The sequence below is a fragment of the Notolabrus celidotus genome, chromosome 2 (assembly GCF_009762535.1).
Source record: "Notolabrus celidotus isolate fNotCel1 chromosome 2, fNotCel1.pri, whole genome shotgun sequence".
NCBI lineage: Eukaryota > Metazoa > Chordata > Actinopteri > Labriformes > Labridae > Notolabrus > Notolabrus celidotus.
The window spans coordinates 16,403,657-16,417,580 of NC_048273.1; the positions used below are offsets into that span (position 1 = coordinate 16,403,657).

Sequence of the window (13,924 nt, forward strand, 5' to 3'; positions counted from 1 at the left end):
TTTGTATTGTATTGTATTATATTTTATTATATTAAATTATATTATGGCTTATATGATCTAATACATCCTAATTAGCCCAGTTAACAGTTTCAAATGCCGAGGATAACCTTGAAGACCTGTACTCACGCACACACACACACACACACACGCACGCACGCACGCACGCACACACACACACACACACACACACACACACACACACACACACACACACAAGCCTCTTCCCTTGTGTCCTTTACGTCGCAGCCGTTCAAGATGCATCGATCCGTGAACACAAGGCTATTGGCAAGTCAGTGAAAGATTTAAGTAAAACGATTTCACTTAATTCCCTGCTGTCACGCGCTGTTTTCTGATAAATTCTCGAGAATCATTTGTTAATAATACTAAGGAAATTCATTATTAGCATATTACTGGTAATTACATAATCTTTCTTTAGTCATATGACATCATAGGACTCTCATCGCCAAAATAAAATCGAGATCAATCTAAACATATGTTGACATCTCGGTCTATAAATACATCACAGTGGCACAGAACTCGGGTTTCCTAACGCCCAGAGAGAGCATATGGGAGCGCTTAGAAAAAGATGGGAATAGCCCAGAAATGTATGAAAGTGTTTTTGGGGACAGTTGAGTCATTTAGCTGTCGCTCCACATATCACTCACTTCTTGTGTCGTTTGAGAAAATGTCACGTACAAAGTGACGAATGTCGTCGTGGTGTCTAAATTAGGACCGTCTCTGGTGCTGACTGACTGTGGGTGGTCTAAAAGTGACAACCCGCACTAAAACCGGGATATTGGAGTTTTAACGTGTTATAATGAAAGCGATGATGATATCTCATATAGAGTGGCATGAAAAATTAAAGGGCGTTTGAAGATGTGCCACAGATGCATAATGTGATGAGAGTTAGCTGTGGTTTAAAGAAGAGCAAGTTGCAGGTTTATTTCTGGTCGTGAGCCTGTAATCTGCAGCAGAGCTGAGGAGTTTCGGGGCGCAATTGAGCTGAAAATCACAAAATATGGGTTCAGTTTCAAATCGTCCATTTTTAAAAACCGATGCCTTCTGGCTGAACCTACCCAGATATAATGTGTGCGCCTTGTGTTTGGTGATTTTATTGGCCCTCTCTGCGTTCCTGCCGTTATTCCAATGGCTTTTTTAACCACCTCTGCAAACGCCTCATGTGGATTTTAATGGACTGATGCGGCGCGTAATGACTCCCTGTCAGGGCGAGAGCGCGCACAGAACTTCCAAAGGCTGCTAATGTTTTTTTCCACCTCATTTACTCTGCAAATTACATAAGAAGGATATCAATTAACAGCATGGATACAGCGGGGGAAGCTCTAATCCGAACCATTTCCCAAATCTGTACGCGACATTTATCAATTGTCCAATTTTCACGCACAGGGGAAAGCAAGCAAGCAAGAAAGAAAGAAAGAAAGAAAGAAAGAAAGAAAGAAAGAAAGAAAGAAAGAAAAGGAGCTGTGTGTAGATAAAGAGAGTAGTCATGTGTTGGTTTTCGTTTCAAAGACTTCCAGTGAGCTGTGCTAAGGGAAAACAGAGGAGTCAGCCCTCCCACCCTTCATCCTTAATAATCATCTGTCAAAACAGCCACAAACTAATTGAAGCGTTTGCACACGGATCTGGTAAATAAAGGAGGCTTCACACCCCCTTCTGTCTGGAAACATGTGCTCCAACAACTCTGAAAAAGACCAATGGGCCTGTTTTCTGTAGCAGGACGAGTCCCACTGCTTCTTTATAGAAGTTTCCCCGAGACAACACAGACGGCATGAAAGCGGAGCAAAGCGAGGGCCTTTAGAGAAGATTGCTTTTCAGGCTCCGAATGTGTGTGGCGGGTCTCACAGGGGGACCGCTCGCTGCGCGCACATTCACTCCCCTGGGCCGGGGGTCCACACTGACAACATCAACAAACGGGCAGAAAGGCGCATTATGGTGGATTAGGTGCCTGATGAAAAATGCTGCTACAAATTAGCAACGAAAACCCCAAAAGAGCGTGGGTATATCCTTGTTCACTTTCAATTATAGAGCGCGGAGGCCTGCTCACGTCCCTATTCATTTCGGGGGGCCTTTAGAAACGGGTCCTTTACAAGCTACCAGGAGCCACACAAGAGGAATACTTGCGCACTGTTGCGTGATTTCAGGACTGTTTTATGCGAGTCGTGTTAGAAATATTTGAACGGAATTTAGTACGTTTTTCAGCCAAAAATAGTCTAAATTGACTGCATTGCGAATAGACTATTTATCTCTAAAAATAATTTAAATGTCAGTGATTTACGTTTTATTTACAAGCTGTACGATTGCAACAAAAATGAAAATTTATTTTTGGCCTTAAATGCAAATACAAGTACGTAAAAGTAATTTGTAGATTAATTTTCAAATACAGTGCTTAAATCGAAACCCTTAGAAAATGTGAGACCTTTCACATTTTCCTTGCGTACGTATAAAAACAGAACTCACTGCGCCTTATTTAATGACATGAAAACATGTTTGATCTTGGGTCTATTTTTTGACCCACTGTGGAAAGGCAAAATCTCTTAATGCCACAAAAATAACTAGGCTTAATTTTTTTTTCAAATTCACAAACATTTATTATTCTTGTCATTACAACAAAAAATGACCTATGAACACTTAGGTGTCTCTCTCTATTGGCAACACATGACAGACTGTATGTTTCACAGATTCAGTCGTGAAAGAGAACGAACAACAGTGAAAAGGTTGAGAGAGGTAATGCGCTCTTTTAGATCCAAAATAAAACACAAAGCCTACGTGTCCACCGGCAACATGAAATTATTTTACCACAAATTCACCGTGTAGAAGAGCTTCAGGGGGTGTTGGGGTGATAGTGGAACATTTCTGTATCAGAGACCCCCCCTCTTTTGTCTCCATGTGCTTTCTAAGTAAAACCTGAGTTTGTCGTCTCTGCAGCCTATGTCAACAACAACAACAACAACAACAACAACAGTGCCAGTTTCTCACGACGCACAAAATAAAAACAATATAAATCATAATAAAAATTCTCAATTATATATATTCTTAAAATCGAGTGGCACTTTTTCTGGATCTTGTCTTTCTTTTCTCCTTCTCTCTCTCTGACAAGTGAAGGCCTCATCATGTCAGTCTGCAGGCCAACAAAGATCCTTCTCGGTGTTTCTCTCGCTTGTGTCTCTTCATATTTTACATATTTACAAAGCATAAATAATCCTCTCTCTCCTCTTACATTGGTAGGACATTTGGAGAGCCAAAACACTCTTATATCACCAAGAATGTTCAGCCTACCTTCACACAGGTCGACGCCACATTTCACTTTTTAATCAAACATTTTCAGCGCCATTGTCTCTAGAAAGGACAAGTGTTCAGATTGGGGGTTTTGCTGGTAAAAGTCTGACTTTGTGGAGGCAGTATGCTCTCCTGTGAAAGGTTCAAATGATTGGAAGCTGAGGCCAGAGCCGGGGTCAGCATAGCCAGGATCTGTGCCTGGCTGTTCGGCTGGGCACTGTAGGAAGAGGCGCTGGAGTTGGCCGCGCCGATGATATTGTCAATGGAGAAGGAAGGCCGACTCGGGGCGCTGGAGTCCGCTTTAAGAGGTGGTAAAGACGGGCTAAGCTGTGGGTAAAAGGGCTTTCTTAAATCAGCCCCTAAAAGGGCCGGTAAAGGATGTGGCCCAGGGAATATGGAGGCAGATGAGGGCAAGGTGCAGGGGGCGTTAGGGAACGGGAATGAACCTGTGTGGTGTGGGTGATACGGGTTGTGGGCTGCGTGAAAGTTCTGCAGCTGAAGTCCATAGTTGTATCCATATGGGCCGTATCCAAACCCGGGCAGAAAGCCACCAGAGTCCCTGAGGATTTCATTCACTTGGTGCCTCTTGAAGCGCTTCCTCCTGCGCAAGAAGCTCCCATTGTCGAACATGTCTGCAGAGTCCGGGTCAAGGGTCCAATAGTTGCCCTTTCCGGGGTTGCCGGGCTCTCGTGGGATTTTCACGAAGCAGTCGTTCAGGGAAAGGTTGTGGCGAATAGAGTTCTGCCACGCGGGGAATTTCTCTCGGTAGTAAGGGAATCTGCTGCTGATGAACTCGCAGATCTCGCTCAGAGTGAGACGCTTCTTCGGGCTCTGCAAGATGGCCATGGTGATCAGAGCGATGTAAGAGTACGGAGGCTTCACAAGTGCACTTTTTCTGGATTTGTCCCCCACCACGGAGCCCACCTCTGCACTGGAGCTCATTTGGTCAGACGGACAGTCAGAGCTACTGAGCCCGGGGGAGGAAACCCTCTCGGCTGCGTTCTGGGAATAATTATCGTCCGAGTCATTGTCCAAGTTAAACTCATGATGGATGTACTTTCCGTCTTTTCCAACGGAAACATCTCCCCCAACTACATCGATGTCCACATCATCGGACAATGCAGAGCTGTCGGACATATCCGTCCCTAAAGTCATCCTTGGAGACACCGCTGCTCTTCCTCCTCTCTCCCAGATTTCCTCCTCCTCTGGTCCGGTGAGGCTCCGGAGCGAGAGCGCGCGCGCACACTATATCTCTCAGCCCCTCTCAACCACACCAGACTTTTTCAGCAGTTTTAGCTCCAACTACTGAATGCACACATGGCTAGAATCTATTAAGAAGAAAGAATATGTGTCTTTGACCTGTGGAAATGGCGACTCCTGGTCATCTGAGGCTGCTGGAGCAGGTCTGTGTGGGGTTCTCAGCGAGCAGAAAACTTCTGGTTTCCACGCGTAAAAAAATGGTCACAGATCATCGATCTTAAACCAGACTTGAATTCTGTCTTCTTGAGATGTTATTGTTCCCGTCTGTGATCAGTTTCTGATGTAGGTAATGTTAAAAAATACCTCTGGGTATCCAAGTGTCAGTCCAAAATATCTTTTACGCACGGGGTTGGGGAGGTATCCAGCCAGACTATGACACTATCCTGCTTAGCTCTCAAAAGGTATTTATAGGAGCACGCTGGTCACGTGGTCTTTGAGTCACTGTTACCAGGAACTGGGTGAAATTACTCTGCAAAAAAAAGTCATTAACGGATTTGCTCTTAGATCTTATAATCAGATTTTGTTGGAAAATTACAAACATAAAAACAAAATGTAGAAAATATCATTCGTTGCAATGAATATTATTATCTTTATCACCATGTGTCCATCACTTGGAGTTGTCCATTTTTCTGTTCTCTTATATTTGAGGAAAAAATGAACAAATAAAAGATAAAATCAAAAATGTGCAAGTTAAACTCGATGGTGGAAGTTCTGCTCTAATCATTTTAATCGTTTTGAGAATGAAAGATGATTTTTATTTTATGAACATTGGGGTTCGTGGCCCAATTACGCAGACATATTCCCTCCCTCCCTTTTTTTTTCTGTGCAGTGGCAGAGAGCACAGAGACCTTTATACAATATGTAGTCAACAGACTGGATCAGATTCAATATTATTTTTTAAATCTAATGATTTGTTATTGATGTAGTTAATGTAAAATAAACTTGTCTTAATGATCTGCACCTAAAGCTTTAAGCGGAAAAAATAAGAAGGGGCGGATACTTTTATTACTATTATTATAATTATTATTATTTATTATTTATTATTATTATTATTATTATTATTATTATTATTATTATTATTATTGAGTTCGTTTTGTATGAAACGACGTTTGGATTTGTTTAAATCCGAAATGAAATTGGTTATCATTTTGCGTACATCCTAACAAATATTAAATAATGAGGTTAATTTAAAAAATCAGTAATATCATTTACTTTAAGTTACGTATGACGTTATATTCGAATGATCGAAACTTATTTAAATATGATGCATCAATTTTAGTAAAAATTAACAGACAAAACGAGCCGACCTGTCCTTAATAAATCGGCGGTTTAATTAGATTGAATCCCCTAACGAGCTTTTGGCGGGCTGCCCAATTCCCTGCTCACGTCTTTCTTTACTTTTGTGCGGGGGTCACAACACTTTCCAATCTGCATTTCTACAACTCAAGTGTATGTAGTCATCTTCAACCTGCTCCAGTCCACCAGACTGATGACACATGTGTGTGTGTGTGTGTGTGTGTGTGTGTGTGTGTGTGTGTGTGTGTGTGTGTGTGTGTGTGTGTGTGTGTGTGTGTGTGTGCGTGCGTGCGTGCGTGCGTAAAACCACAGCCGGAGTGTCATATTTTTTTGTGTCTATGTATCTAATTAATTGCCCTGGGTCCGACTTTTTTAATAATCCACACTGTAATATATCCTTGTTTGTGTGCTTCTGTTTTACTAAGCTCTGTATATGATGTATGTTTTTTAACTGAAGGAAACGACTGTTAATTAAGTGCAGGTCAAGCATGATCATATATTCCCTGCAGAAACCAAAACTGAGTCGTGGCTCTCTGAACCGTCAATCACGAGCCTTTGGAAGGTGAAACAGTCGAGCTGATAGCTGCATGACACACAGGACACTTTACTTTCTCCACGTCTCACTAGCATCCTCTCTAAATATATATATATATTTTAACTTAATTTCAATTTTTGCAAAAAATGGGAGCAACGGGATGAAATAGTGTCAATATTGTATCAATCTACTTATCTCGGCTTATCCATCAGTCCTTTAACACTTCCAGGACCACACGTCACTATTTGACCCTAATGTTTAAAAAACGTTTTAATTAACTTCGCAGGACCACAACTGAGGATTAAATATTCAATTCGACAATCTATCAGTTGAATATGGTATTCATGAAAAATAATAAGAATGTCTGTAATGCTAAGATAAAGGTAAAGGAGCATTTTTTTTCATCGATAACTCTACTTGTTATCCAGCATCCCAGAACTCATGTGCATATGAACTTCTCATGGCATGTTGCTTTGCAGACATTTTTTAAAATCGTTTTATAGAAACTTAATTTTTAAAGTTTAACTGTAAAAACTGCCTTACTTTCACTGCTGAATATCTCAGGTTCTTCAAATCCTCAAATGGGCTTCTGTTTTTGTGGTCCTTGCATGGAGACGGTTTTTAATGGTTGCAGTTTTTGATGTTGGGGCGCCCTCTGCTGTTGGGAGAGTGAACTTCAAACAGTTGTTTGTCAAAGCACTAACAGGCACAATGTTTAGATACTCTTGTTATGAAAGAAGCCAACAGAGACCAGAAAACGACACAGACAGGAGCACGAGGATACATTTACAAAGGTACAAATCAAGTACTTACTGCCACTGCTAATTAATTTAGTAACTCCTATTTAATTTTAAACTAATCCAGTGGTTGGTTAGTACTAAACCCCGAAAGGACATGATTAAATACACTTTATTTTCGCTGTTTTCTCAAGATAACAAGTTAATTTAACTTGCTTTCTCAAGATAGCAACTTATCTTTCGCATTATCTTCAGATAAAAAGCTTTGTTTCCTCAAAATAACGTGGAAAATAAGTTGAGATCTCGAGAAAACTGAGAAAAATAAAATGTAGTTAATCGTGTTCTCTTAGGGCTTCCGTACTAGACCTAAAAGAAGCACAATTATACATATGTTACCAAGTAACCTCAGGTAATAAAAAAGGCTTCTTATCAGTTTCTTTAATTGTTTTGTTTTTTTGTTTTTTTCACAAACATTGTTTAGAAAATTTTGCCTCAGTAAGGAATAAAAAGACATTTTGTTACAAGACATTTATCTGACAGGTTGAAGATCAAAAGCACAAAAACGTGCTTCATTCTCTGGATCAAACAAGATAAATTATCTAATTATCATAAGGAAAATAAGTCAAGATCTCGAGATAACAAGCTTTGTTTTCTCGATATCTCTCATTAGAATTAACTTGTTTTCTTGAGAAAACGGAGAGTATAAAATTAATTTAATCATATCCTTTTGGGGCTTCCATTGGTTAGTTGAATAGACACTGATTTGAATTATAATTGATCATCAATATATACTCCCCTTATAACTAGTAAGTCAACCTCCTCAAGCCATCCTTTTCAGTTATCAGGTCTTCCCTTTAGTAAGGCCTCTGTGGGAAAAAGGCAGCAACAATATGCCCACCTAACCACAGAGCAGCATATTTAAATCAATGTATGAGGAAACACTGAACAAGCTTACGAGCTATTGAATGCAGACATCATTACCAGATAACTAGTATTTACACAGGTACAATAATGATAGGATTCACTCAGAAAAATATGTAGCACAGTCTGATTGATATGTCTAATTCACTACAAGCCGAATACTCAACATTCAAACTTATTTAGAAGCAGGCAGTACCACAAACATGGCTGAAAGATCATGATCTGTGACTAAGTTAATTGAGGTGAGCAGAAAGCTAACAGCACCAACCTTATACATTCAGCTCCGATTGGTTAGGGCTAATTTGAAGGTTGTATCAATCTTAACCAAATGAGTTACATTCAAATTCAAACTCCTGTATAGAATAATACTTTGCAGTCCAAAACCTTTGTGAACCAGGCTGCCCATGTTCAATTCTGATGTAAAGTTGACAATTCTTATCTGGGGTTATAATAGGAATTGAGTCTCAATGGGCCATTGGAGGGACTGCAGGTTTTTATGCAACCCTAATTTATTTCTTCACTTCTGTGTGTGTATAAATTGCTTGCTTTTGGAAATCTGTACCCAAATTTTGCTGACAAAGTACAACACACGTTTTTCAAGTTATAGTTACGTCCAGGATGTTTAACTTCCACCAAGAAACCATTTGAATTTGGTTAATATTAGCTCACAGGCTATCACGCCTATGATTTTGTAGTGATAACTTAAATGTTCCCTTTCATTTGCCTCCTTTTGTTCCAAGATAAGGAATGTACAGGCTTGAGCCAAATAGCTTAACCTTCTTTATGCTTTTTCAGTAAATATTTAACACGATGCACATGATTAAGTTGCTGCTTTTTAATTGCTGTTCCCCTCTCCCAAGTTCAATTTTTGCACACCATGTCTTTTATGTTTTTGGATTTTCATTATTTTTCACATCTTATTATAACCTTTATTTAAACTCCAAAATTCACTGAGGTTACCCTCATTTACAGTGACGTCGAGTGACACACAAGTCAAACACAATTACACAACAAAATACAGAACGCAAGGTAAAAACAGAGGAAGTTGCACAAATGCAAAAGCAATGATAAAAATGAAGAAAATCTCATAAAACACTTGACAAGACAAAGACATTTACTTAAAACAGTTACAGATTGATACACGTGGTTTGTGATCATGGTCTTGAATTGTACATAGTTGGGAAGACTATTGATCTTTAAAGAATGTTGAAGAATCAAGAGCACTAAAGGAAAGGGCAGATTTTCCAAATTCAGAGTAGACTCTGGGGACCTTTAGGGTAAGACAGTCGAGTTGAGTTGAGTCGAGTTAAAAAAGTTGGATGGGGAACAGAGTTCCAATCCAGCATCATAGTGATATAATATGGTAGTTTACCAATGAAGGCATTGTAAATGAACAGAAAACAATGTTTATTAAGTCTCTCTGCAAGAGAGGACCAACCAACTTTATCATACAATTGACAATGGTGAGTATCGTAGCTATCACCATTGATGAACTTGAGGGCTGAATGATTGACTGCATCTAAGGGTTTCAGCGTAGCAACAGCAGCATGTCTAAAAAACTACATCACCATAATCAAGAGCCGATAAGAAAACTGCTTCAATAATTTGCTTGCACAGATCATTGGAAAGTTGGTTCTGTTTATGTACAAGAAGCCAATTTTCTGTCGCAGTTTGCACATGTAATCAGCCTGATATAACACCACACAGCATCATTTCCAACGTGTTTCATTGCATTCACATTTCAGCTGTTGACAGTTTTGACTGTAACATCCACATTTTTAAGTCAGCTCATCATACGTCTGTAATAGTCCTGACTAAATGGACACAATGCTCAATAGTCATAAATAACTAGCATTTTCATTAGTGTGTCTGTCTGACAGAAGAAGTTGAGCCTTCTTGTTGCACATTGGTCATCATGCACATCCAAGTCATTGCAACCGTGCTCACTAATTTTCTATCGAGGAAGTGAATCTGGGAATGAGATGAAATCACAATCAGACGTATGAAGACAAAAACAACTCAGTGCTGATTGTTGAGCAGAACTGATGTAATTTAACACAACCTCAACAGACCAAGCAGCAACAACAGACTTGATTTCCAGCTTTGCTTCCATCTAGTGGTGTAAAATATTCAGCTGTCCTCAGCAGACCTTCACTTTAAATCTGACTGTTCAGAATATCTATAAAGCTGCAGGCCATAAATGAAAGTGAATAATGTTTACTCATTGACTTTGATAAGACACTGTTTTGAACTCAAACAAGTCCTCAAAGATCTTGCTCACAGATACTTCAGCCCAATATTTAATAATATGCAGGGTCTGATTGACCCAGTAGGTGGCCCCGAGGCAAACATGTTCTATGGTTAAAGCTACAAAAAGTCGTAGGAGCATTGTAGTTATTTTTTACAAGTTCCTACTGACTGTTAGATGAGCCCCACATAAACTAAGCAGTGTGTATCTGTCCCTGTGGTACATCATAGCAGTAGATTCAGTTCTAGTTAGTGATAATACATCAGACCATTTGGTGAAACTGAAAAGGTCTGCCATCCATCCTGTTATAAATAGTCTCATCACAGGTGATAAATGATCTTCAACGGGCCAGTAGCTGGTTCAAGTTTGGACAGAGAGGATAATGGAGTAGCATATAGCTGGAATCAATGCATATAATTTGCAGTTCCTATTTTTTTTCCAGTTTTTTTAAATAACATTTGATCAGAACAACAAAAATATAACCCCCAGCACAGTCATAAAAAATATATTTCAATGGTAAAAATAAATGTTCAAATTAAAGCCCTAAAAGATGAAAATGCCGAAAAGCTTTCCTTCATTCCTTCATGACCTCAGGTGACTTGGAAGGAAGTTTTCATTATGAAAAGCTGGTTACAAATGTGTTTGATGATTAACATTTTAGATTTTGATGAGTAAGTTCCATACATTTGAAGAGTTTCTGTATTGGTTCATAATTGTATTTTGAACAGAAAACAAACAGGAAAAATCTAGTTCAAGTGTAAATTTAAAACTGAATACAGCTACATGATGATAACATAATTACCAAATTTTTGTTTTTTGTTGTTGAAAAGTAAGCTCTAAATTTGCATTGAAAAAATCATGTTACCTAATCACCCACACCCTTAAACATTTTGTGCATCATACATCTTAATGACCATGATGCATACAGAGTACATTAGAACATTTGATGCAAATACCCTGGGAAAGGAAAGGTCCAAGTAAATGGATTTTGACATAAAGACAAAATAAATTATGATAAGGAGAAAAAAAAGTGGGAGGAAGCTCAGTTTTGTTCAGATATTGACATGTCACAGTCCCTGGAGTGTAAAAGTGAACACACACTCTCTTAGCTTCTCTGTCTTGTTTCTGTGTTTTGATTTTGAACCAATTTGAGTATAGGAGAGGTAACAGAATGCCTTTATTGTCACTGCACAACAAAATTTGTAGCACTTCTTGAACAAAAGAGAAAAAACATTCAGTGCATTCTCACATGTAATTCATTTTCTCACATCTTCACTCATAGCTGTTATAAAAGGAGGTTGAAGAAAAGAAGTATGAGAGAGGAGAGTGTGTTCTTTAAAAGCCACCTCCTTGTTACAGATTTGGTACACATGTATTATCCATGCTTTATTCATGCAGTGTTTGTGAACATCTCTGGATGAGGGTCCAAAACATTGATCTATTCAAATCTAAACCCATATATATTATAATCAATTATAAGTTTCCTTTTTAATTTGTAGATTCTTTTAGTATGTAATAAATATTTTTGTTTACATAAATTTAACATTGGCACGATCTGGCAAAAAAAAGTGAAATCTTTTGGATAAAAGTTAAAAATGTACAATAACATTTTTTGTAACTACTTCTCTGAACTGACATTATGTAAATTTCCTTGAGTTTAATTTATTAAGCAAGTCATTCTCAAGAACATAATTGTTCTGAAAATCTTACAAAGTTAAAAAGTAAAATGTGCTTCAGGTCAAAATGACAACACCTTGTACTGTGTTTATGGATTGATATTGAATTATCAACACTATGTTTCTTTCTAAAAGATCCTCCCATTTGTCATAAACACAAACCAGATTTGTTTTACTGTAAAATTCACTTTATTTCAAACGACCTGTCGTCAGCAGTAATAACACACTTTTAATAAAGTTTTTACATCAACAAACTATTTACATGAAAATCAGCAGATACAACACACAAATATCAACGTGTTAAAAAATAAACCTAAAACATAGAACATATATGAACGAAATGAGGCACAATAAAACACTGAAAACAGTCATGGAATGTGTCAAACGGATCTAAATGGCTTTTAAGAGTAGGAATGTTTTATTATAAGGCTCGGTACAATTCTTATTTCGAATAACTCATCAAAATTATTAAAGGGATTTGGGATAATGCGTGATATGAGTCTTTGGTAACATTGCAGTATAGGTAATAGGCCTGTTCCGAAAACACTCTAAGAGGGGACTTCACTGACAGACTGGCAGTTCTACTCTTAGAGGTAATATTCATGTGAAAATATTTAGCAGATACAATTTATCAGGATATTAAAACGCCTCACATATAGCGCTCTAACCCTGACGCAAAGTTGGCCTGTCTCATGTAACTGTTGTTGTAGGAGTTCATGGGTCCCGAGAGGCCCAGCAGCTGCTCGGTGTGATCAGCGCACGACCCCGGGCGCAGAGCCGGTAGGGGCAGCCTGTTCCCGGAGCAGTACACCTGAGAGCTCCCGGGGGAGAACCCGGACTGGGTCATGGCGGGTAAAGTTGGAGGGGACGCCGAAGTGGAGTATGCGTACGCGCCCCCTAGGTTTGAGGAGAGGTTCCCTGTGTTTCTGCCCAGCATGTTGGCTGAGGGGTTGACAGTCTGGGTCTGGAAGCACGCAGAGGGGTCGGGGCCGGTGACGGAGCAGCTGGAGGTCATGGTGCTGAGGTCAGGTCCGCCGTGCAGCCCCAGTGTTTGGGAGTTGAGATCCCCGCCCTGCACCACTGTCTGCTGGCTGATGATGTTGTCGATGCTGAACATACGTGGCTGGGCTTGTCCGGATGTCTGGTAGTGATGCAGCATGGCGGGATGTGGGGATGTAGCAGTCAGTTGGGACCCATAGCCAGACCCTATACCTGCGTACAGGGTGTTTGGGTACGTGGGTCGGCCCATTGGGGTCGGTGTGAAGGCGCTGGAGCTCTGCATATACCCTGGGTAGGTGCTCACATCTGTGCGCTTGAACCTCTTCCTCCTCCTCAGAAAGCTCCCGTTATCAAACATATCCTCAGCTGCAGGGTCTAACGTCCAGTAGTTCCCTTTCCCAGGTCTACCGGGCTCGCGTGGGATCTTCACAAAGCAGTCGTTGAGTGTGAGGTTGTGGCGTATGGAGTTTTGCCATTTCTTTGAGTTTTCCCTGTAGAAAGGGAAACGCTCCATGATGAACTTATAAATACCCCCCAGGGTGAGCTTCCTCTCGGGGGAGTTAGCGATGGCCATAGCAATGAGGGCAATGTAGCTGTATGGAGGTTTGCCCCTCTGCACAGGCCTCTTCCTTCGCCTGCTCCCACCAGTGGGCAGGTGCTCCTCGGTCTGCCCCAAAGCGGCTCCATCCTCATTGTTGGGGCTGCTCCCTCTGGGCTCAGACTTGATCAGGATGTTGTCCTTTGAGCGGGCCTGCAGCATGAGAGGCGGCGGAGGCAGCGGGGAGTCCAGGCTGACGTTTGGAGACATGACGACAGGGCTGGCCTCTGCGGGCGAGTGCTGCGTCTCTGCGGTCATGTTGCACATGCCAGAAAAGTAAGAATAACTTGCCAGATTCATAAAAATACAATCAGTTATCTCTTTTAGTGTAAAAAAAAAAAGAATAATAAAAAAGAATAA

The 13,924-nt window shown here is 40.1% G+C and overlaps 2 protein-coding genes across 2 annotated transcripts; both read right to left on the reverse strand.

Annotated features, from left to right (window-relative positions):
* Nucleotides 1-2,587: 2,587 nt before the first annotated feature.
* On the reverse strand, nucleotides 2,588-6,999 carry foxd2 (forkhead box D2). Its single transcript, XM_034711817.1, has 2 exons — nucleotides 6,929-6,999; nucleotides 2,588-5,023 (listed from the first exon to the last, which is right to left on the reverse strand). Exon 2 carries the CDS (start codon nucleotides 4,447-4,449, stop codon nucleotides 3,355-3,357), a length of 1,095 nt encoding a protein of 364 aa, XP_034567708.1. The 5' UTR covers nucleotides 4,450-5,023; nucleotides 6,929-6,999; the 3' UTR covers nucleotides 2,588-3,354.
* Nucleotides 7,000-12,161: 5,162 nt separating this feature from the next.
* foxe3 (forkhead box E3) lies at nucleotides 12,162-13,874 on the reverse strand. The gene has a single exon (XM_034711889.1). The coding sequence runs from the start codon at nucleotides 13,862-13,864 to the stop codon at nucleotides 12,617-12,619; it is 1,248 nt and encodes a 415-aa protein (XP_034567780.1). The 5' UTR covers nucleotides 13,865-13,874; the 3' UTR covers nucleotides 12,162-12,616.
* Nucleotides 13,875-13,924: the final 50 nt, after the last annotated feature.

Coding starts and splice junctions, on each gene's coding strand:
- foxd2 (XM_034711817.1), bottom strand. CDS start 4,449: ATGACTTTAGGGACGGATATGTCCGACAGCTCTGCATTGTCCGATGAT.
- foxe3 (XM_034711889.1), bottom strand. CDS start 13,864: ATGAATCTGGCAAGTTATTCTTACTTTTCTGGCATGTGCAACATGACC.